The 24,908-nt window shown below is 41.7% G+C and overlaps 1 protein-coding gene across 1 annotated transcript; it reads left to right on the top strand.

Moving 5' to 3' along the window:
- Nucleotides 1-121: 121 nt before the first annotated feature.
- LOC307236498 (caveolae-associated protein 1-like) lies at nucleotides 122-20,256 on the top strand. The gene is made up of 2 exons (XM_080008940.1): nucleotides 122-832; nucleotides 18,756-20,256. The coding sequence occupies exons 1-2, from the start codon at nucleotides 326-328 to the stop codon at nucleotides 19,524-19,526; spliced, it is 1,278 nt and encodes a 425-aa protein (XP_079865066.1). The 5' UTR covers nucleotides 122-325; the 3' UTR covers nucleotides 19,527-20,256.
- The last annotated feature ends 4,652 nt before the right edge of the window (nucleotides 20,257-24,908 follow it).

Raw genomic sequence — 24,908 nt, 5'->3', positions numbered from 1 at the left:
GGAGAGGTGGAGCCTGGGACTTGTGGCTTCTCTGCCCACTGCCCGGGTGGGAGGGGGTGGAGTCCAGAGGCTGTGGCAGGGGGGTAGGGGCTGGGGCTGGGAAAGGAAAAGTGCACAGGGTGGTTCCACAGGGTGCAGAGGCATTTGGTCAAGGCACACATGCCTCAGCTGTGAGAGCGTCCACTCCCCCTGGAAAGAGAGAGAGCGACGGAGAGGTAGACCAGCAAGACGGGGGGATTTCAGACTGAGTTTTATGTCGGCCTGGTTGTGTAGGCTCTTTGCTTCTGGTGTATTTTTATCCTGAGTGAGGTTGGAGTTCACAGCGATGGCGGATTCAGGTGCGAAGCTGGATCGTGTTGCCCTGACAGAGGCTCCTTTAGACGACGAAGAGGTGGCGCTGGTGACTGCCGCCAGCGAGCCGGCCGTCGACGACGACGACGACGACCCGGCCGAAGAGGTGGACCTGGTCCTGGACGCCGGTCCCGGAGGCCGCAGCGAGGCCCGGGCCAACGGCGTCATGGTCCTGTCTCTGCTGGACAAGATCATCGGGGCGGTGGACCAGATCCAGCAGACCCAGACCGGGCTGGAGGCCCGTCAGGAGGCCATGGAGAAGTCCGTGTCCAGCATCCAGGGGGAGCTGGCCAAGCTGACCAAGAGCCACAGCGGCGCGGCCAGCACCGTCAACAAGATGCTGGAGAAGGTGCGCAAGGTCAGCGTCAACGTGAAGACGGTGAGGAGCAACCTGGAGAGGCAGGCCGGCCAGATCAAGAAGCTGGAGAGCAACGAGAACGAGCTGCTCAAGAGACGCAACTTCAAAGTTCTCATCTATCAGGTGAGCTGCGGGAGTGAAGGGAGGCGTGAGAGGGCGTGGCCGCTCGCAAGAGTGACAGAGCTCCCGTTGGAGTTTCAGAATGACTTCACATACAGTACTTGCTGTTTTCTGGGAACAAGTACTTCAGTAACTAACACGGCAGCGGGACGGCGTGAGGGGTGAGGCTGGAACGTCATGTACGTTTCATTTTCCAGTCTCTCAGGGTGTGGCCATGTTTAGGAGGTGAGCTGTTTACAGGCGACTGCAAGCTGCGGCAGGTTGTGAATATGGGTCAGAGAATCTAAAGTCAGAGAATCTCAAATCAGAGAATCTCAAATCAGAGAATCCTCAACATCCCTCACGTTGAGTATTTCATGTGTGGTTATGAGCGTGAACACTTCAGTGTGAAACACACCCGCGGTGCTATTTCAGCCCCAGAAGCCACTTGTTCCACTCCCCTCGCCGGGGCCAGAGGGGCCCCTGGATGTGAGCACCTCTTTCACTAAACCAAAGGTGATGTCACCTCAGTGGGGTTCTAGCGGGCGTCGGCTCCTCACAGGTTTCCATGACATAATTTGTCTGATTCGGTTTTTCCTTCAATCTGAGTTGCAACTGAGGCAGTTTTGGACGTTGGAAACATGGAATGTGTGTTTGGAGCTCAGGCAGAAGGTGGTGCAGGTGGAGGATTGGATGTGTGTTTGGAGCTCAGGCAGAGGGTGGTGCAGGTGGAGGATTGGATGTGTGTTTGGAGCTCAGGCAGAAGGTGGTGCATGTGGAGCATCCACAGGAGAGTGAGCTGTGACCTGATGTGAACCAGGGTGTGGAGGACCAATAAAACTATAAAAAGAAAGAAGAGCAGCAAATAAAACCATGAGGCCACGCCCCCGACATGCAGCCACGCAGCACCCGATCACCTACAAACAAATAAAACATCAACAATAACATATCAATATCAAACTACATCAACCTAATAATTACCTTCAATTTAATAAAGTACTATATTATACTACAGTATATAATACTATACTATATACTATACTATACTATATTATATACTAGACTATATTATAACATACTATACTATAATATATACTATACTATAATATTTACTATCTTCTTCTTTCAGCTGCTCCCGTTAGGGGTCGCCACAGCGGCTATACTACACTACACTATATACTTTACTATATACTATACTATATTATATACAAGACTATATTATAATATACTATACTATACTACATACTATACTATAATATTAACTATCTTCTTCTCTGAAAGAAGCAGCTATAGCAGCTATACTACACTACACTATATACTTTACTATATACTATACTATACTATACTATACTATACTATACTATATTATACTTTACTACACTATAATATATACAATACTATATAATATATTATACTATATAATATACTATATAATATACTATACTATGACAGCAAATACTATACTCGATCATATACTATACTATATACTATACTATAATGTATACAACACTATATAATATACTATACTATACTACACGATATACTATATAATATACCATACTATACTATATACTTTACTATATAATATACTATACTATATATTATGCTATATGATATACTATACTATACTAAATACTATAGAATATAATATACTATACTGTAAAATATAATATACTATATTATATACTATACTATACTATACTATATACGATACTATATACTATACAATATACTATACTATATCATATACTATAATATAATATAAACTATATAATATACTATACTATGGTATACTACATACTATACTTTATAATATACTATACTTTATACTATACTATAATATATACAACACTATATAATATACTATACTATACTATACTATACTATATACTTTACTATATAATACACTATATGCCATACTATATAATATACTATATTATACTATATACATTACTATATAATATACTCTACTATAGTAAACTATATACCATACTATATACTATACTATACTATACTATATACTACTAGCGGAATTACTCAATTGTTCAAATATATCTCAAATATTTCATAAAATGATATTGTTTTGGAAAATAAATGTAAATGATTTTGTTACAAATTTGGAATCAATGAGAATTGATTTTAATTTGTAATTGTAAAAATCTTTGTTTGGGAGTTTTGTGACCCGTCATAAATGAATGTATATGTTGAATTACTGTGTGAACGTCTCACATTGTTTTTATATTTATAGAGTCCAGCCCTGAACATATCTGCTTCTATTGTTTCTAATATGTACTGAGGGGTAATATTTGGTATACTACAAATATATAATGAATTATGTTTTTCAAAAAGTATCAAGATGAAGAGAATGATGTTGTCAAATGTTTGGAGGACAGGATCTGACGTTTCAGTTTGATACCAACTGTACAAAGCTTTCTGTGTCCAGTACCTGACATTTTAATAATATTATGTGGAACATGAACCATGTTCTGTTCATGCTCTGCTGCCAGAGCCTCATCCAGCAGCAGCAGCAGCAGCAGCAGCAGATGCAGCAGCAGCAGCAGCAGATGCAGCAGCAGCAGCAGCAGATGCAGCAGCAGCAGCAGCAGATGCAGCAGCAGCAGCAGCAGATGCAGCAGCAGCAGCAGCAGATGCAGCAGCAGCCGCAGCAGCAGCAGCAGCAGCAGCAGCAGCAGCAGCAGCAGCAGATGCAGCAGCAGCAGCAGATGCAGCAGATGCAGCAGCAGCAGCAGCAGCAGCAGCAGCAGCAGATGCAGCAGCAGCAGCAGCAGCAGCAGCAGCAGCAGATGCAGCAGCAGCAGCAGCAGCAGCAGCAGCAGCAGCAGCAGCAGATGCAGCAGCAGCAGCAGCAGCAGCAGATGCAGCAGCAGCAGCAGCAGCAGATGCAGCAGCAGCAGCAGCAGCAGCAGCAGCAGCAGCAGCAGCAGATGCAGCAGCAGCAGCAGCAGCAGCAGCAGATGCAGCAGCAGCAGCAGCAGCAGCAGCAGCAGCAGATGCAGCAGATGCAGCAGCAGCAGCAGATGCAGCAGATGCAGCAGATGCAGCAGCAGCAGCAGCAGCAGCAGCAGCAGCTCCAGCCTCAGGGGCTTTTTTTAGCGTGGCGTGTTGTAATGTGTGGCTCCCTGGCACGACAGGCCAGGGGCCCCGTCCTCACTCAATATTGTGTTGCCAGAGCAATATCTGCACAACAACACGTTCTAACGTTGTTCATGGAGCAGGGGAAGCCATCGCGTGTGGTTTCACAGCTGCTTATCTGTTGAACTCAGGGAGGGTTTCACACACTTTGAAAGGAAAACTCCTTTCATAATAATTCAGGAAATTTAGGAAATGCTCCAGTTTTTGGGGAAAATTCACGGCAGCTGGGCTACTTGACCCCCCATGAACGCCTTCCATACCGTGCACATACCGTGCACATACCGTGCATTGTTTTTTTGGGATGGCTTCTCTGCAGGGCTGGGCCATGTTGACAAAGTCAAACATCAAGTCATTTCATCGTTATCGTTAATTTGCAGATATTTTGGGAACAACTGTTGCTGCTTTCTCAGGACATTTAAGAAATATTTGAGATGAAATCATGAGTAATGCAGATGTTACGACCAAGTTCAGAAAACTGCAATACTCCACTGACGCAAACAACGTTTAACTGTATCGCTGTAATCCTCCTCCGTCCTCCTCCATCCTACCGTACTGTGTGTAGTCTGGGATATTGATATTATATCGACATATCATATATTTATCGTAGGAATGAGCCCTTGGATTTGGAGCTTGGACTTCACGTCTCAGTTTGGTTTGTTTATTTCCAGAGAACGACATCAACGTTTGAAATGCTTAAAGGGGGCGGGGTCAGAAACTGGCAGTGTAGCAAATGAAAACTGGCCCCAAGTCAGGTTTCACCACTTCTTACTTTGGTGTGTGTTTGTGTGTGTGTGTGTGTGTGTCAGTAAGTAGCTTTCAATCACTGAGCGTGTCAAGTGACAGTTGTACTGGACTTGTACTTACTGTGTGTGTGTGTGTGTGTGTGTGTGTGTGTGTATGTGTGTATTTATAATTAAATGTGAATCAAGGGGCGCAGGATTCCGGAGCAGCAGCAGAATGAGGGCGTGGCAGGATCAGGGTGCAGCGCTTTATATTTAACATCTACTTCCAAATGTGATACGCTGGCAGCGACGTCTTTTCAGATTCATCAGATTCTGCTTGAAATGCTCCTGCACGCAGCCAGACAACGTGCAGGGAAGGAGGTGCTGTGACTGATTCCACAGTCCAGTCCAGTTCAGTCCAGTCCAGTTCAGTCCAGTCCAGTGTAGTCTGGTCCAGGTGTCTGGACAGTGGATCTAACTCTGCTTTCACTCGTAAAACAGCTTGTAGATGGTTTCTGCAGCAGTTGGGAAGCTTGATGCTGCACAAGGCTCATCACCTCACCCTGGGCTGCAGGGAACCAGCGGCCCTCAAGGTCCCCTCAAGAACCCCTCAAGAACCCCTCAAGAACCCTCTGTTCTCCCATACTGGCCTCACTTTGCATACAGCTTTTGCACTTGTCCCAACATAGTCAGTGCTCCTCTATTTGTAAAACTGCTGTGCATTGTAATTATGTAGATATTTATTGTAGATATTTATTGTAGATATTTAATGTAGATATTTATTGTAGATATTTAATGTAGATATTTATTGTAGATATTTATTGTAGATATTTATTGTAGATATTTAATGTAGATATCTAATGTAGATATTTATTGTAGATATTTAATGTAGATATTTATTGTAGATATTTATTGTAGATATTTAATGTAGATATTTATTGCAGATATTTATTGTAGATATTTATTGTAGATATTTATTGTAGATATTTAATGTAGATATCTAATGTAGATATTTATTGTAGATATTTAATGTAGATATTTATTGTAGATATTTAATGTAGATATGTAATGTAGATATTTATTGTAGATATTTAATGTAGATATTTAATGTAGATATGTAATGTAGATATTTATTGTAGATATTTATTGTAGATATTTAATGTAGATATTTAATGTAGATATTTAATGTAGATATGTAATGTAGATATTTATTGTAGATATTTAATGTAGATATTTAATGTAGATATGTAATGTTGATATTTATTGTAGATATTTAATGTAGATATTTAATGTAGATATGTAATGTAGATATTTATTGTAGATATTTAATGTAGATATTGATTGTAGATATTTAATGTAGATATTTAATGTAGATATTTATTGTAGATATTTAATGTAGATATTTAATGTAGATATTTAATGTAGATATTTATTGTAGATATTTAATGTAGATATTTAATGTAGATATGTAATGTAGATATTTATTGTAGATATTTATTGTAGATATTTAATGTAGATATTTAATGTAGATATTTAATGTAGATATGTAATGTAGATATTTATTGTAGATATTTAATGTAGATATTTAATGTAGATATGTAATGTTGATATTTATTGTAGATATTTAATGTAGATATTTAATGTAGATATGTAATGTAGATATTTATTGTAGATATTTAATGTAGATATTGATTGTAGATATTTAATGTAGATATTTAATGTAGATATTTATTGTAGATATTTAATGTAGATATTTATTGTAGATATTTAATGTAGATATTTAATGTGGATATGTAATGTAGATATTTATTGTAGATATTTCATGTAGATATTTAATGTAGATATTTAATGTAGATATTTATTGTAGATATTTATTGTAGATATTTAATGTAGATATTTATTGTAGATATTTAATGTAGATATGTAATGTAGATATTTATTGTAGATATTTATTGTAGATATTTAATGTAGATATTTAATGTAGATATTTAATGTAGATATGTAATGTAGATATTTATTGTAGATATTTAATGTAGATATGTAATGTAGATATTTATTGTAGATATCTATTGTAGATATTTAATGTAGATATTTATTGTAGATATTTAATGTAGATATTTAATGTGGATATTTAATGTAGATATTTCATGTAGATATTTCATGTAGATATTTATTGTAGATATTTATTGTAGATATTCCATGTAGATATTTCATGTAGATATTTCATGTAGATATTTATTGTAGATATTTAATGTAGATATTTATTGTAGATATTTAATGTTGATATGTAATGTAGATATTTATTGTAGATATTTATTGTAGATATTTAATATAGATATTTAATGTAGATATTTAATGTAGATATGTAATGTACACTTGTTTTCTCATTGCACATGCAGGTCCGTGTTCCACTCTGTGTTGTTGGTCACATTCCCTCCCAGCGCTCCTTCATGTTTGGTTGGGGAACAGATCATCAACTGGCTGCAGCCTGTGTGGCTCTGAGTAGCGTTTCATATGATCCTCCGAGCCACGCAGAGGGGCTCTGCTTATGTCAAGCGGGAGCAGCAGGTTCCATACTACGCCCATCTGAGTGGACAGCTCCACCTGGGTCCACGAGCCTTCTCAGTTACAGAGATCCGACCCCACCCGACTCAGAGCCCCTTCCCTGGACACCCAGACCCCCAGTCACACAGACTGGGTTTCTGCATCCTGCTCAGACTGCTTCCAACCGCCTTGATCCTGACACACTGACCAACTCACTGACCAACACACTGAACAACTCACTGACCAACACACTGAACAACTCACTGACCAACTCACTGACCAACACACTGACCAACTCACTGACCAACACACTGACCAACACACTGACCAACACACTGAAAAACTCACTGATCAACTCACTGACCACTACTTTTGTTAAAGTCTCTTCTTTAAATTCCTTGTGGGTAAGAGACGAATGAAGCGTCCAAGCAGCCGTGCTAAGTAAGGGGTTGTGATTCATCGTGCTGGCATCTGTCTGTCTGCCTGCCATCTTGCCTGCCTGTCTGCCTGCCTGCCTGCCCGTCTGTCTCTGTCTGTCTGTTGGCCTGCCTGCCTGCCTGCCTGCCTGCCTGTCTGTCTCTCTGTCTGTCTGTCTACCTTTCACCCAGTTAGGGATTAGAACTCTCCTGCTTCCATGTTATCCACACTCCCGCCGCCGCCGCTCCACCGTCTCTTCTCTCTGGTGCAGTGATCTCCGTCAGCCCGGGCTCTGGGGGCTTGCGTGTAGAAAACCTGTCCAGCTGCCCTTCTCGAGGTTGCATTGAATTTCAACCATAGGGTGGGGAAGCAGGCGGAGTTATGTTTGGTGGCAAGGTTTCCAGAAGTTAAAAAAAGACATTCATTATTCCGATTGACATTGTTACACATTACTGACCGTTCAAGCATTTCCACTTGGAGGGACATGAAACCCGGAGTTTAATCATGCAAACAATTACACAATGAATTATGTTGAAATATTTCTGGTTAACGGAGTCTTGTACCTTTTCACTTTTTTTTTTTTTTTTTAATTAGCCGTGACTGCTGTAATAGGCAGGAATAGAAAGTGGGTCTGTCTTCATCGTTCCCAGTTCACTTCCCGCTTCCCTTTCAGCTGACGATTCTTTCTTCTACTTTGGTAAAAAGGCAGTGACATCATCAGCTCCTTCCCTTGTTCTTCATGCAGTCTAAATGCCGGTGTCCCTCAGGGCTCCCTCTTGGGCCCCTCTGTTCTCCCCGTGCACTCTGTCATCCCCTCCCGTGGCCTTTCTCCCACCACTGCTATGCAGATGACACATTCAGTAGTTGGACAAGCACGTAAAGGTGCATCTCTGTCACTGTCACCTTTCCGTCACTATTGGAACACCACTGTTTCGCCTTCTCTATGGCCAAGAACTTTTGTGTATTCCTGGTCAACCAGCTGAAAGCTGCTCTGCCAACATCGGCATAGACTTCCACTCTTGTAGCGTTTCTCTCGACAACGTCCCTCGACTGTAGCTGCTCCTCATGAGGGAAGCAGCCTCCTTCACACAGAGCACACGTCAGGTTCATTACTCTGGACAGAAACTGCATCTGCAACTTCACTTGCGAGACCGACCGTACTGCTGTGATAGAACAGTATCAAGGATATGAAGCTATTAAAACAGATGTTGCTAGTACTACTTGAGGGTCTGACTCGGAAGGTTCTTCCTCTTGAGTACCCTGGTGTACCCGGATGTATCAGGCATATACAGTATGTTGAGAACAGTTATCTAGCTGCTCCCATGCCACCGACTGCAGGATTTACAGTTTGAGCAGCAGAAAGGAGATCTCTGCTCTTTCAGAGGTTGAAACTGGAGACTTGTGGGCTGGTGCAGGGCGTCCATCTGTCACGCACACGTTACAGAAGTCCCAGTGCACGTTGCAAGCGCAGGAAACAATTAGGAAAACACCTTTCAGTTTAGCGTGTGAGCAGCATATGCAGTAATATCTTGTGCAGCTACTGGGATCTGCATCAAACTGTTTTGAGCACATTTCCACAGTGTGCATGTTCACACTGTTTTAGGGAAGAGTATGATGCGTGTGCATATAAAAGTGCGTTCTTACGTCCGAGCCCCTGATTCATTTTAACAAGGTAGAGTCGTCTTTTCTGGTTAGACGGGGTGGACGCGCAGTATTGCGGAGAGGTTACAGTCTGTGTGTTAACATCCAAATGGGGCCATTTCTGATATGTTGCCACTGTCATGTCACACGCTATTCATTGTCATTTAAATTAAATATTTCATGACTTTAAAATTCTGGGACGGGCCAAAAACAGAAATGGTGAAAATTTCAGGAAAGTCTCTGCTGAAGTGCGGGATATATTCACGTCCCTTCCTTTTTTCTATGCCAATCTGATTGAATGAGCTTGAACCTTTGTAACCTTTGGTACACACCACCTTATTAAAAATACCCTCTTCCTCTGGGGGTTCAGCTGCTGGTGGCTGACGTGGCCACGTCGGAGCAGTGAGGAGCAGGAGAGCAGCGCTGGCTCCTGAGGGACTTACTCACGCCTTCAATGGGACCAACGCCACTTGGTGATTTCACTCAATATTCTTCACGGGGCTGGTTGTGCTGTGCAGCATTTGGCCTCGAACTTCATTTGTGTGTAATGAACCTTCTCACTATGTCCGAGTCACTCAAAATATCAAATATGAAAGAGGAATAAATGAAGGAGAGACATGAAGGAAAGACGTGAAGGAGAGACGTGAAGGAAAGACGTGAAGGAAAGACGTGAAGGAGAGACATGAAGGAAAGACGTGAAGGAGAGACGTGAAGTAAGAGACGTGAAGGAAAGACGTGAAGGAGAGACGTGAAGGAAAGACGTGAAGGAAAGACGTGAAGGAAAGACGTGAAGGAGAGACGTGAAGGAAAGACGTGAAGGAGAGACGTGAAGGAAAGACGTGAAGGAAAGACGTGAAGGAGAGAAGTGAAGGAGAGACGTGAAGGAAAGACGTGCGCTCAGCATGTTCCAGGCGCACGGCAGCCCGGCTGTGAAGTAGTTGTAGTTGTAGTTGTAGTAGTTGTAGTGGTAGTAGTAGTAGTAGTTGTAGTAGTAGTTGTAGTAGTAGTAGTAGTTATAGTTGTAGTTGTAGTAGTAGTAGTAGTAGTAGTAGTTGTAGTAGTAGTAGTAGTTGTAGTTGTAGTAGTAGTAGTGGTAGTTGTAGTCATAGTAGTTGTAGTTGTAGTCGTAGTAGTTGTAGTCGTCGCAGTAGTAGTAGTTGTAGTGTAGTGATGGTTAAAAGCATTGAGTATCCCCAGAAGGGACCATCACAGCAGTTTGCTCCATCAGCTGTGATGAGTGAATGTGATGATTTGGGGCAAAGAGCCAACGTGTGAATGAGATCAACGACAGTCAAACAAGCTTCAATCAAAGTTCTTTCTTTGTATTTTCTGCACATGAAACCTTTCAAAACGCTGAAACAACCTGGCAGGGTTAGGGTTACCTGGCAGGGGATGTGATGTGGGATGGTGTCCCACAGCGCCCTCTGGTGGATGTGACCTCACATCTCTGTCATTGAACGACGTTCTCGTGCTTGGCAGCAGACAGGCTGCAGCAGCTGGAGGCCGGATCGGGTCTCACTTTACACAGACACTGAATCCTCGTGTGGACTCTTGGACACTTGTCAGCAGTGGGTCCTCATACCACGCCCAGCGCTCTTTACTGTTCACTCCATTGATCCGGAAATACTCCCTTCTTCCACGAATCCACGCAGAGACTAAATATCAAGTTTGCCAAATTGTCGTTATTTGAAAGAAAAAGAGATCAATGTGTCGTGGTGCTTGTGTATTAATACCCCCTGCAGCGGAATGCTGTGTCGCAGGGTTGCCTTTCAGTGCGTTGCGATGAATTTAGTCATCAGCAGCAGGTCATTGAGTTATTGCGTGCTGTGTGCACATGTGGCCGTGCACGTGCCGTCTCGTTTGTACTTTTTCTTTGTACTTCCGCTGTGAATTATATATAGGGATGACCTTTCGTCTCACCGCTAAATCCATGAAAGGAAATTATGACAACCCTTGAAACATGGTGCCTGTAAACAAGGTCTTCATATATACTGTATACTGTATATATGGAGGGAGAACGTCTTCTCAGGCATAAAGAATACTTTAAAAGTTTTGCCTAAACAGGTTGTACGTAAAAATATACTTTAAAAGTCTGAAGGTGCGGAGGCCGCCCTTCCAGCTGGTATCTCTCACCGCTGTACTGGGTGCTGTGGGTTCCCGGTATGGGGTGTGACCACCTGGCTGGGCCCCAGGACCCTGGCCCGGCCCTGAGGGACACCCAGGATTAGATTCTGCATGAGGACGGATGTTTAGAATGGTATGGATGGCAGTGTGGGAGAGAAGGTTTGAACAGTCTGACAATACTGCTTCAAATACTTGTTCAGCATTTCATGCGTGATTCCTTCATGCAACCAGATGTTTGTTTATTGTTGTTGTTGTCGCTGTGAATTCATAAATTCAGTGTTGAATTTGATTTGCTGTTTTCATAAACAATAGATTTAAGTTATTCAGTCAATTCCAGAGAAGCTAAGCTCTTCATTATCAGGGGTCCATCCTGCTGCGCTGGAACTCTGTTGTTATTGTTCAGGTTTTTATTATTCTCCTTGGCACTTTTAAGGCTAAAAGTATCTGGAAAAGGACAACCACTATGGCTACAGACACAGTTGAGTTCTTGTTATAACCGGAACATCTCAGACATCTCGTGGTTTAAGTTGCATCCAAATCGATCCACCAACGGAGCACACCGTTTTCAAGGCTGAGTCCTTACCGCAGCGACCCGGATTCAATTCCAGCACAAGGCGCTTTGTTGCATGTCGTCCCCTCTCTCTGCCTCCGCCTTACCTTTCTCTCCACACGGTCACTGTCAAATCAAGCATTAAAATGCACAGAAAGGTAGATCTTTAAAATTTGACCGGAAGTGGCCAATCGTCCGTGCATCGCCGCCACGCCACGCTTGTAAAACTTGCTGTCGGGTGATGCAGTAAGATGAGTTTGTGGAGTTAGACGCTTTGTGACATCATCATCCAATTCATTATAAATGTGCAGGTTGTGGCTACCAACGCACATTCACAGTGACCTGACAGGAAGTAGACAGAGACCTGACAAGAAGTAGACAGAGACCTGACAGGAAGTAGACAGAGACCTGACAGGAAGTAGAAAGAGACCTGACAAGAAGTAGACAGAGACCTGACAGGAAGTAGACAGAGACCTGACAAGAAGTAGACAGAGACCTGACAGGAAGTAGACAGTGACCTGACAGGAAGTAGACAGGGACCTGACAGGAAGTAGACAGTGACCTGACAGGAAGTAGACAGGGACCTGACAGGATGTAGACAGTGACCTGACAGGAAGTAGACAGGGACCTGACAGGAAGTAGACAGTGACCTGACAGGAAGTAGACAGGGACCTGACAGGATGTAGACAGTGACCTGACAGGAAGTAGACAGTTTCCTGACAGGAAGAAGACAGTGACCTGACAGGAAGTAGACAGGGCCATGACAGGAAGTAGACAGACACGTTCTCATCCAACAAGTGGATCCTTTTATTAATAACGGTGTCACCAGGACTCACGTGTCATCACATCAGCTGATGCTGCCTTCAAGGGAAACTCAGAAAACGTAACTAGTTTTAGAGGTAATGCTGATGTAAAGAGGAGCGACAGCACCAACTGATGCTGCGTTTCATGGGAACTCGAAAAATTGTAATTAGTGTCGATAATGGACCCCTTGTATTGCTGCCTACATTTTCTTTATCATAATTTTTTTAAACCTATGCTTTCAGCATGCTGGACATACAACACAGAGTATTTGTTTCATTGCATGAAGGACAGAGTTAGTCTGCAAGTGGAGTTCAACTTCTCAACCTGCAATGCAACTCTTTATTCATTCTTTAATCATCAAGAACCGCTGCAATAACTCTGTCCTGTGGACGACCTGTGTGATGACCAGATCACAGATCAGATTTTTACCATGTTTGGTCTTTAGATAACTAATCATCATTATTAAAATTATAAACAACATGTACATGGAAAAACATAAATATAGAAACAAACAACAACATGTACATGGAAAAACATAAACATAAAAACAAACAACAACGGGTACATGGAAAAAAATAAAAATAGAAACAAGCAACAACATGTACATGGAAAAACATAAATATAGAAACAAACAACAACATGTACATGGAAAAACAATGGAAAAATATAAACTTCGGACGACAACATGTATCGAAAGAACTGGAACTACAACTGGTCACGTGGCCTCTTCCTGTCATAGTTATGGCAGTAAATGAGGGAGAAAAGGAGAGGGATGCAACCAGGAGGCTGCTGGGGTGTGATCAAAGCAAGTGTGGTGGTGTGTGTGTGATGAGACCGTGTGTGTGTGTGTGTGTGTGTGTGTGTGTGTGTGTGTGTGTGTGTGTGTGTGTGTGTGTGTGTGTGTGTGTGTGTGTGTGTGTGTGTCCACCGGTGAGTGTACAGGACTTATCCCAGTTGGTTCTGGTGTATATGGTCAGTATTATGTTGTGGCGCCTCCAAGCAGCAGAAAGGGCCCCGAAGCCCCCTCTGAGTCCTGCAGCCACATTGACACCCCACACCTGCAGGAAAACGCTGAGCACACTGCCCTGCAGCCACAGAAGACCCCCTGCCCCCAGAGAAGCCAGAAGCTTGCAGAGCAACAGCCACAACGGCCCCAAGGAGCATAACCCAGTCCCAGGAAGCACGAGTAAACCCCGCACCCCTGAGGCGCACACAAACAACCCAACCGCAAGTGCAGGCACAAGACGCAGCCGCAGGCGCAGGACCTGGGCTGCAGGCACCAGGCACGGACCGCAGGCCCTGTGTCAGGTCCTGCGCCGACAGACCGGCACCCCATCCGAACCACCCATCCACGTAGACGAGTGTGCTCAGCGCAGGGCAGGGATGTAAGCTCCCCCTCCCGCCGACGCCAGCAGGCCGCCAGATATATTGATCCCCTACCACCTGGGGCACCCGCCGCAGAGAAGCTGCGCAGAGGGAGCAAAGGCCGACAGCCGCCCCCCGCACCCCAACCCACACCCACAACAGCAAGCGGTCCCCGAGGGGCCCCGGAAGGCACCCGGCAGTGCCCTCCGCAGCCCCGCCAGGTTGCATTACACCAGACACCACCAGGCATAAGCCACCAGCACACGAGCCCAGCAGGCAGGGGGCCCACCCTGTCGCCCACGTCGCCGGCCAACCACGCCCCCACACCAACCAGCCAGCGACCCCCACCCCAGAAAACTCCAGAGCTCAATGTGTTCTGTTGGCAATTGCAGCTCAAATTGCGGGGTGTGGTGGTGCAAGTCATTCAAGCAAGTCGAACCGGAATCACTCGCACCCCTCCTGCCCTGCAGACCCTGGTCTGGTGTAGTGTTTTTAGTAAGATTTGTGTGCCAGGGTATGTGTTCTGAGTATGTGCTAGTATAAGTGGAATCCAAAATTTGCGATAGCACATCGTGACGGGCAATATGGCAGCTGCCTGCCCCATCCCCACCCACATAGCTCGTACCCCACCCATCCTGCAAACCCTAGGCATATTGTGTGATGTATGTCCTGAGTATGAGTTTGAGGGAGCGGCCATGCGGACCTCCCCCGGATCCCACCACGCCGTAGCAGACCAACTCAGATACCCGGAGGCACCCAACCCACAGCGACCAGCCACTACTCCACCTGTCTCTAGTCTCCAGTCTCCAGTCTCCAGTCTCCAGTCTTTAGTCTCCAGTCTTTAGTCTCCAGTCTTTAAGCTTTAGTCTCTTGTCTTTAGTGTCCGGTCTTTAGTCTTTATAGATATTCGCTCGAGGTGTTTGTTGCAGAATTATTTTATTTATATTTGAGTGAAATTCATTTGAAAGTGTTTTCCTGCCTGAGGGCTGGGAGTGCTCTGTTGTTCCTAAGGCTGCTGGGTATTTTAATAGAACCTCTGGGGGAAACTGTAACACACACACACACACAGACACAAACACATATGGACACAGGCACACACACACACACACACACACACATGGACACAGACACACACACACACAGACATGGACACAGACACACACACACACACACTCTTTTCCATGGCTGCTGAGAGGGAGGGAATTGGACAGTGGCGCAGAAACACTAATGGACTTTCCATGTCTCTCTTTAATCTCCCTCTCTCTCCCCCTCTGTCATAATGTGTGTTTGTTCGTTATGTAACTTTCAGGCAGTGTCATAATGCTCATGAGTTATTATTTATTATTATTTACTAACACACGTGGGCCGATCAAAGGGTCTGGGCCAGTCCTCGGTTCCTTACTGAATAGGACCCATGTGTTGGTTGTGGTTGCATCGACTCAGTCTCGCTCAGGGTTGGGTGGATGTCACTTCCTGTTAGGGTCTGATTTCCCGGCGTGCCTTGTGCTGCACCGTTGATATTGGCTCCAGCAACTTCCTGTTCAACAGATCAGTTCAAAGACAGACAGACAGACAGACAGACAGACAGACAGACAGACCGAGATGGAGAGACAGACTGACATAGATGGAGAGAGACAGAGAGACAGACTGACATAGAGCAAGACAGATAGACAGACAGACAGACAGACAGACAGACAGACAGACAAACCGAGATGGAGAGACAGACTGACATAGATGGAGAGAGACAGAGAGACAGGCAGGCAGACGGACAGACAGATGGAGAGACGGACAGACAGATAGACAGGAAGGCAGGCAGGCAGGCAGGCAGGCAGACATGCAGGCAGGCAGACAGACAGATGGACCAACAGAGAGACAGACTGGCAGGCAGGCAGACAGACGGACAGATGGAGAGACGGACAGACAGAGAGACAGGAAGGCAGGCAGGCAGACATGCAGGCAGGCAGACAGACAGGCATGCAGGCAGGCAGGCAGACAGACAGACGGAGAGACAGACTGGCGGAGAGCAAGAGAGACAGACAGAGGGACAGACGGACAGATAGGAAGGCAGCCGGGCAGACAGACAGACAGACAGACAGACAGACAGACGGACGGACAGACGGAGAGACGGACTGACGGAGCGCGAGAGAGAGACAGACAGAGAGACATGCAGGCAGGCAGACAGGCAGACAGGTCACTCCATTGGACCCTGGCCACCTGCTCTATGGAGCAGACATGTTTCTCGGAGCAGTGCTTGGATGCTGTTGTTGTGTAGAGATGTCAGCTGTTATTTACTGGAGGTGGTTGCCATGGTGACGGGAGCCAGTGTTGATCTGTTGTCCTGAAGAGGGGGTGAGGGTGGGTGGACACTGGAGTCCGGAGGGAGGATGGAAAGCCAAATATAAACCACCACAAAGCTGGAGATAAGGAAGCGACACACCGGACAGGACTGGAATGCTCGTAGAACTACCATTAACGATTGAAATGTCTTGTTCATTTCAGCAGCTCTCCTATGTGGCATGGAATAAAGGTAAGCAGTGCAGCCGGACAGTCCTTGTCTCTAAATCACCGCCTTCAGCAGAGACTGACCGTCTGGCCTTATTACACAACATGGAATGATGTTCCCCCGACAAACATAGTCCTCCTTGGATATGAGGGACCTGGTTGCTGATATTCATTTGAACTGATATTCATATGAACTGTTATTCATTTGAACTGTTATGAATTTGAACTGTAATTCATATAAACTGTTATTCATTTGAACTGTTATTCATACTGAACAGAAAAAAGCAGAATTGAATTTAGAAATATATTGTTGGCCTGTCATCAAGGCTAAAATCAGCCCAGAATCACGTGGTCTCAACTCGGCATAAGAAGTCAAAATCTCACCCACTCTGCCGATCAACTAGGCCCAATATTTAACTCTATTTTGAATCTGTCACTTTCTCAGCAGGGGGTCCCCAAACAGTGGAAACAATCCACCATAGTTCCTGTTGCCAAAACCAAACTTCCTAAGTCTCTGAATGACCTCAGAGCCATCTCCCTGACCTTGATAGTCATGACGTCATTTGAAAAATTGACCAAAATAGGACGACTGGACAGGACCGGACACCTTCTTGATCCACTGCATTTTGCATATAGAACCAAGAGGGGAAGGGTTCAGGATGCCTCCCCAGCTCTGCTCAACGACATAAACAAGCACCTGAGAGCTCTAACAACCAGGCAGCATCACTGTGTGTGGACCTTTCCTCAGCTTTCAACACTGCACGGCCACGTCTGCTGGTCCTCAAGCTCACAGAACAGCCTGGTGTGGGCGGCCGTGTTGGCGGCTGGAGACGACACTTCCTCTCGTGCAGTAAATGATCAACTTGGTTGACCCCCATTTGATTGATGGTTGATTGATTGATTGATTGATTGATTGGATTGATTGGATTGATTGGTTGATTGATTGAGACTGAAGGTGGTGCATATTGTTAATCTAAAGCAACATTATAAAATGTTACTTATTGCAGACTATAAATGTATCAGTATTTATCAGCACGATTGGAATACACATACATGCATGTGAAGAGAAGGAGAGAGAGAGAGATGATTTATATTGTTTTATATATTTATATTCTTTCATTTTTAGATGAGATATTTGGAAATGACATGACAGAATATGTGTGGGTTTGATTGTTTGTTGTGCAGAAAGGTGTGAAGTAAGTTGGTGGTGTTGTCAGGAAGTGTGTGTGTGTGTGTGTGCGTGTGTGTGTGTGTGTGCGTAACCACCAGCACCTTTAAGTGTCAGTATGACTGCAAACACAAACATGGTTTTCTTTCTTTTAAGAGATGTTGTTTTAGAGGAAGAGGCAGAGTGTTGTGGTGCAGAGTGTTAAACCACCACCTTCAGCTTCTGAGATGAGCGTTCAGCTTCGTGGGCTCCACCAGTAGGTGGTGCTCTACACCCACAGCAGCAAACACTCAGCTACTGTTTGCGTCCAGTTACATGAGCTACGACACGTGTTCCCACTTTTCCAGTTCCATTACATCCTGCAAATCAATTATGAATTTCACTCTCTCAGCCTCGGGCGGTGCAGAGCAAATCAACTGTGGTGGAGTCGTAGCTCGTTCTCTCATCTTGTTGTAAATTGTTTATTTTAATATGAACTGGAATTGGAAACAATGAATTAAATATGATATTACTGGTGCATAACACTTAAAGATGATATTTTATCATGTAAATCAGAGATCAGCATCTCATCTCTGCTCGATAGAACTTGACTGAAATATCCTGAAATAACTTTCCAAATGCTCTCCCCAGGGATTAATAAAGTGTTATCTTAAATTTATGATGTAATATTTTCTTCGATGGTCTAATCAAGTTGTGCTTTAACGCCTGTCAAACTGCCACTCCTCAGGCCATTTGAATACACTGAAAAAACACCGCTCAACCATAGGTTAAAATGTAAACTGTTGTTTCTTCTTCTACTTTATTTCTTCACTGTTGTCCAACACAGAACAGCCCCTGAGGAGGCCCCGGGTCAAACATCTGTCCCTCGACAGAATATTGCTGAACAGCCCTGATTAACACATTGTGTTTCATCATCGTATCCAAGCTTTCTTTAACGTCCACTTCCTGTCTCCACAGGATGAAGTCAAAGCACCCAAATCCTCCAAATCCAAGGCAGCAGAGACGGCGAGCGCCGGCGAGGCCGTGGACACCCTGGAGCAGATACCGGAGGAAGGTGACCAGGGCGTCCCGGCCAACCTCAACTCGGACGACGAGGTGGAGATCGAGGAGATCATCGAGGAGTCTCGGGCCGAGCGCATCAAACGCAGCAGCAAGCAGCGTGTGGACAACATAAAGAAAGCCTCCAAGGAGAAGATGGAGAAGGCCAAACTGAAGACGAAGGAGAACATGGAGAAGACCAGGATGAAGACCAAGGAGAACCTGGAGAAGACCCGGCAGAGAACCCGCGAGAACCTGGAGAGGACCAAGCACAGCCTGGAGAAGAAGATGGGCCAGCTGGGCTCCCGCATGACCCCCAACCAGGAGCGGAAGGAGAAGCTGAAGGCGTCCAAGGACATGGTCAAGAAGTCCCTGACGCCCGACCACACCGCCCACGCCCGCTCCAAGACGGCCGTGTACCGCGTGCCGCCCTTCACCTTCCACGTCAAGAAGATCCGTGATGGGGAGGCGGAGGAGGTGGTGGTGGTCCAAAGCGTCGAGACGCCGGATGCCGAGGGCCAGCTGGAGGCGGAGCAGGGGGAGGACGACGCGGCCCTGCACGTGGAGGTGGAGGAGGGGGAGCTGGTGCGCCTGGACAGCCCAGAGATGGAGGCCCTGCTGGAGGTTGCGGAGGAATCCCAGCTCGTCCTGGTGGAGACGGACCACCTAAAGAAGGCACGCAGCGAGTAGACTGGCCCCGGCCGACGGGGGCGGTCCGCTACGAAGGCGTCGCCGAGAAGGTCGAAGAGAATTCATGAATGGTTTGAAACACGAGGACATCATTTCAGGTCAAGAACTCTACAGGGACAAGCATCACAACAACACGGTTTCTTTCATCTTTCTGTTTTCCATTTTGTTTTGTTTTTCTTACCGAACAAGGACGACTGTTGAGCTGAGTTTGGCTCTTTTGCATAGAATCAGAGGAGAGGCGATGAGGTTTCCGAACTCCTGTTCCACTCATCACGTCCTCCAGCCGCTTGTCGCAGATCAGTTAGTGCAGTAGTTTCCTTTGTGTGTGGAGGTCTAGGAATAGGTCGTCTAGAGGAATGTGTTTGCTTCTGAAGTGGGGAGGCTTGAAACAGGCATCCATTCAATGTACAAAGAAATGCCATGTCAAATACGCACACGGGGTCGCCGGCGGGGTTTGTATTGCCATGGATGGTTGGTGCTCACATTGTTTGCGTGTCTGAATGAAACGAATAAAGAAACATCTGGAAGATGGGGTTCAGGCCGAACAGAAATACCCGGAGAGGAGGAGTGGAGATGGATGGGAGTGGACTTGGTTCATGTTGTTTTCTTAATGGCTCCAGGTTTTACAAACCCGTCATTAAATGACAACACGGAGCGATGGGGTCGGGCTCACGGAGTGTTCTGATGTAACTGGTGTCATGTATTAAAGAGTGAGATGGATTAGCATTCACGGGATTGTGCCAGCCTTTATTGTGAAAGTGCATGACAAGCTGATTGCTCCTGTGGATGTCTACTTGAATCCTTCTGAGATGGGAAGCATTTAAAGGGGTTCTCCAGTTTTTGGGGGGAAGTGGCTTTTTGTCTTTGTTACCCGGTTTGAGTGGAGAAGGTCGATGCCAGTTTCATCCTTGTGTGTCCACAACCAAGATGGGACGAGCTGCATGCTAACAGTGTTAGCTTAATGAAAGGCTGCAGAGGGGATCAGCTAGCCTAGCTCCTGTGAAATTTGCAAAAAAAAAAAAGGCGTATCCCTTTAAGGGGACAGCGTTGTCACTTTTGGTTTCAATTCCAGGAACTGGACAAAGACTAAAGATCGGGGAAAAAAAACAGTTGTGTTTTGTTCTGAGGGTTTAAGATTACGTACGTAGACCTTGGGATGTACTTAGGTGTACTTGGATATGACATGACCTGCAAACTGGTTTCAGCTTCATTTCGAGCTCCTAAACTAATTTCCATGATTCCTACAGATCCTCTCCACTGCCTACGCATGTTGGATTCAAGATTCAAGAGGTTATTCGTCACATACATATACATACTTTCATACATATATGCATATATGGATGTACTTTGTCTTGCTGAATGTTTCCCATGCGTTGTCCCTAGACACCACCAAAGGTTTGATTCCCTGCATACAGTCACATCAGCCCACAGATCGAAGATAAGATAAGATAAGATAAACCTTTATTAGTCCCACAATGGGGAAATTTACATCGTTCCAGCAGCAAAAAGGGGACAGCAGGAAATAAAGAGCATATCAAGTACACACTATAAACAATATCAAATATATAGAAACATACAAATTAAAAAAAATAACCATACGTAGGAACCAGATAGTACTGAGTGTATTGCATTATATACACTCCATTAAATACTTCAAGATAATTGCCTGCTATGGGAAATTACTGCTTGAAATCCATAATTAATATTTCAGGAGCAGATGACAGCTTAATGGAGATCTAAGCTCAAATGTGAAATGATTATAAATGCTGCTGCGTTTAGCAAGCGAAGCGAAAGGAACTTTCAAACTCACTGAGGGATTTGAAATGGTTCTTTTATGAACGTCAGGAAGGTAATGGACGGTTCAGACACAATTCCGTTCAAAACCTGGGGAGGTTCTGCAGGTGTGCCGAAGTAGACGGAACATCTCAAAATAAAGGTTCAATGCAACAGAATGTCTGGCACTCAATCGAACATCACAATTTCAAGCCTTTTAAGGTTAATTACCGTGAAGTGTGACCTCTGACCCGAAGGAGTTCAGATGATCACAGAGACGGAAGCGTGAAAGAGCCACGATCCAGACGCTCCTCAGATGGAACGTCCACCCATCTGGTGTAAGGTGGGACCTGGCGAGAACACCACATGGCACCGGGGCGTCTCACTCAACACCTCACCGACCATCCGACCGCTTCCCCCGAGCCCGTCCTGCGGCGAGGGAGGGTCAGCGCTCGCACGCCGTCAGGAGATGACGGCACCGGGGGAAGCTGAGCGAAGAGGCTCGATGGGGCAGAGTTCTGGTGGAACCACTGTCCAGGTTTTGGGGAAGTAACGGCGGTTGATGCCGCGGACAACGACCAAAGAACGACAACGGTGACATCACACAGGACGTGTGACCTGAGGTGTTATGCAGATGTAGTACACATTAAGATCACTCAGGAATCACCAAATATTTACTGCCCATGTCATTAATTCATGGACATATCATGAGAATTCAGATACAAATCAAGTATTCTCCATACCAGTGGTTCTCAACACGCGCACCGTCCGCTGTGACGCCGATAAATTATTGGTGTTTCTGTCTAACCCTAAAGTATGATTTAAATATTGATTTAAATAATGATTTAAACATTGATTTAAATATTGCTTTAAATATTAATTTAATATTGATTTAAATATTGATTTAAATAATGATTTAAACATTGATTTAAATATTGTTTTAAATATTAATTTTAATATTGATTTTAATATTGATTTAAATATTGATTTAAATATTGACTTTAATATTGACTTTAATATTGATTTTAATATTGATTTTAATATTGACTTTAATATTGATTTTAATATTGATTTTAATATTGACTTTAATATTGACTTTAATATTGATTTTAATATTGATTTTAATATTGATTTAAATATTGATTTTAATATTGACTTTAATATTGACTTTAATATTGATTTAAATATTGATTTAAATATTGATTTTAATATTGCTTTTAATATCGATTTAAATATCAATTTAAATATCGATTTTAATATCGATATTTAAATATCGATTTTAATATCGATTTAAATATCGATTTTAATATCGATTTTAATATCGATTTTAATATTGATTTTAAAATTTATTTTAATATTGACTTTAATATTGATTTTAATATTGATTTAAATATTGACTTTAATATTGACTTTAATATTGAATTTAATATTGATTTCAATATTGATTTTAATATTGACTTTAATATTGACGTTAATATTGATTTAAATATTGACTTTAATATTGACTTTAATATTGATTTTAATATTGATTTTAATATTGACTTTAATATTGACTTTAATATTGATTTTAATATTGATTTTAATATTGATTTTAATATTGACTTTAATATTGATTTTAATAATGACTTTAATATTGATTTTAATATTGATTTTAATATTGATTTTAATATTGACTTTAATATTGATTTTAATATTGAGTTTAATATTGACTTTAATATTGATTTGAATATTGATTTTAATATTGATTTTAATATTGACTTTAATATTGACTTTAATATTGACTTTAATATTGATTTTAATATTGATTTTAATATTGACTTTAATGTTGATTTTAATATTGATTTTAATATTGATTTTAATATTGACTTTAATATTGATTTTAATATTGATTTTAATATTGACTTTAATATTGACTTTAATATTGACTTTAATATTGATTTTAATATTGATTTTAATATTGACTTTAATGTTGATTTTAATATTGATTTTAATATTGACTTTAATATTGATTTTAATATTGAGTTTAATATTGACTTTAATATTGATTTGAATATTGATTTGAATATTGATTTGAATATTGATTTTAATATTGACTTTAATATTGACTTTAATATTGATTTTAATATTGACTTTAATATTGATTTTAATATTGATTTTAATATTGATTTTAATATTGACTTTAATATTGATTTTAATATTGAGTTTAATATTGACTTTAATATTGATTTTAATATTGATTTTAATATTGACTTTAATATTGACTTTAATATTGACTTTAATATTGATTTTAATATTGATTTTAATAATGACTTTAATGTTGATTTTAATATTGATTTTAATATTGATTTTAATATTGACTTTAATGTTGACTTTAATATTGATTTTAATATTGATTTTAATAATGACTTTAATGTTGATTTTAATATTGATTTTAATATTGATTTTAATATTGACTTTAATGTTGACTTTAATATTGATTTTAATATTGATTTTAATATTGACTTTAATATTGACTTTAATATTGACTTTAATATTGATTTTAATATTGATTTTAATAATGACTTTAATATTGATTTTAATAATGATTTTAATATTGATTTTAATATTGATTTTAATATTGATTTTAATAATGACTTTAATATTGATTTTAATATTGATTTTAATATTGACTTTAATATTGATTTTAATATTGATTTTAATATTGACTTTAATGTTGATTTTAATATTGATTTTAATATTGATTTTAATAATGACTTTAATATTGACTTTAATGTTGATTTTAATATTGATTTTAATATTGATTTTAATATTGATTTTATTATTGATTTTAATATTGACTTTAATATTGACTTTAATATTGACTTTAATATTGATTTTAATATTGATTTTAATATTGACTTTAATGTTGATTTTAATATTGATTTTAATATTGATTTTAATAATGACTTTAATATTGATTTTAATATTGATTTTAATAATGACTTTAATATTGATTTTAATATTGATTTTAATATTGACTTTAATGTTGACTTTAATATTGATTTTAATATTGATTTTAATATTGACTTTAATATTGACTTTAATATTGACTTTAATATTGACTTTAATATTGATTTTAATATTGATTTTAATATTGACTTTAATGTTGATTTTAATATTGATTTTAATATTGATTTTAATAATGACTTTAATATTGATTTTAATATTGATTTTAATATTGACTTTAATATTGATTTTAATAATGATTTTAATATTGATTTTAATATTGACTTTAATATTGACTTTAATATTGACTTTAATATTGACTTTAATATTGATTTTAATATTGATTTTAATGTTGATTTTAATGTTGATTTTAATATTGACTTTAATATTGATTTTAATATTGATTTTAATGTTGATTTTAATGTTGATTTTAATATTGATTTTAATATTAAATATTGCTGTTTCTGTCGAACCCCTGGATTTGAACTCTGTCCACGCGCCGCTTGATTACAAGGCGCGGTGACGTCACTCTGCCAGTAATTCAGATGGTTTCCAGCCTGGCTGTTGCAGCAGTCGCCACCTCCTCCCTCTGCGGCTCATTGAGATCGGCGTCACAGCGGACGG

The sequence above is a fragment of the Zeus faber genome (assembly GCF_960531495.2).
Source record: "Zeus faber genome assembly, chromosome: 11".
NCBI classification, from domain to species: Eukaryota; Metazoa; Chordata; class Actinopteri; order Zeiformes; family Zeidae; genus Zeus; species Zeus faber.
This window is presented reverse-complemented; position numbering and strand designations above follow the sequence as displayed.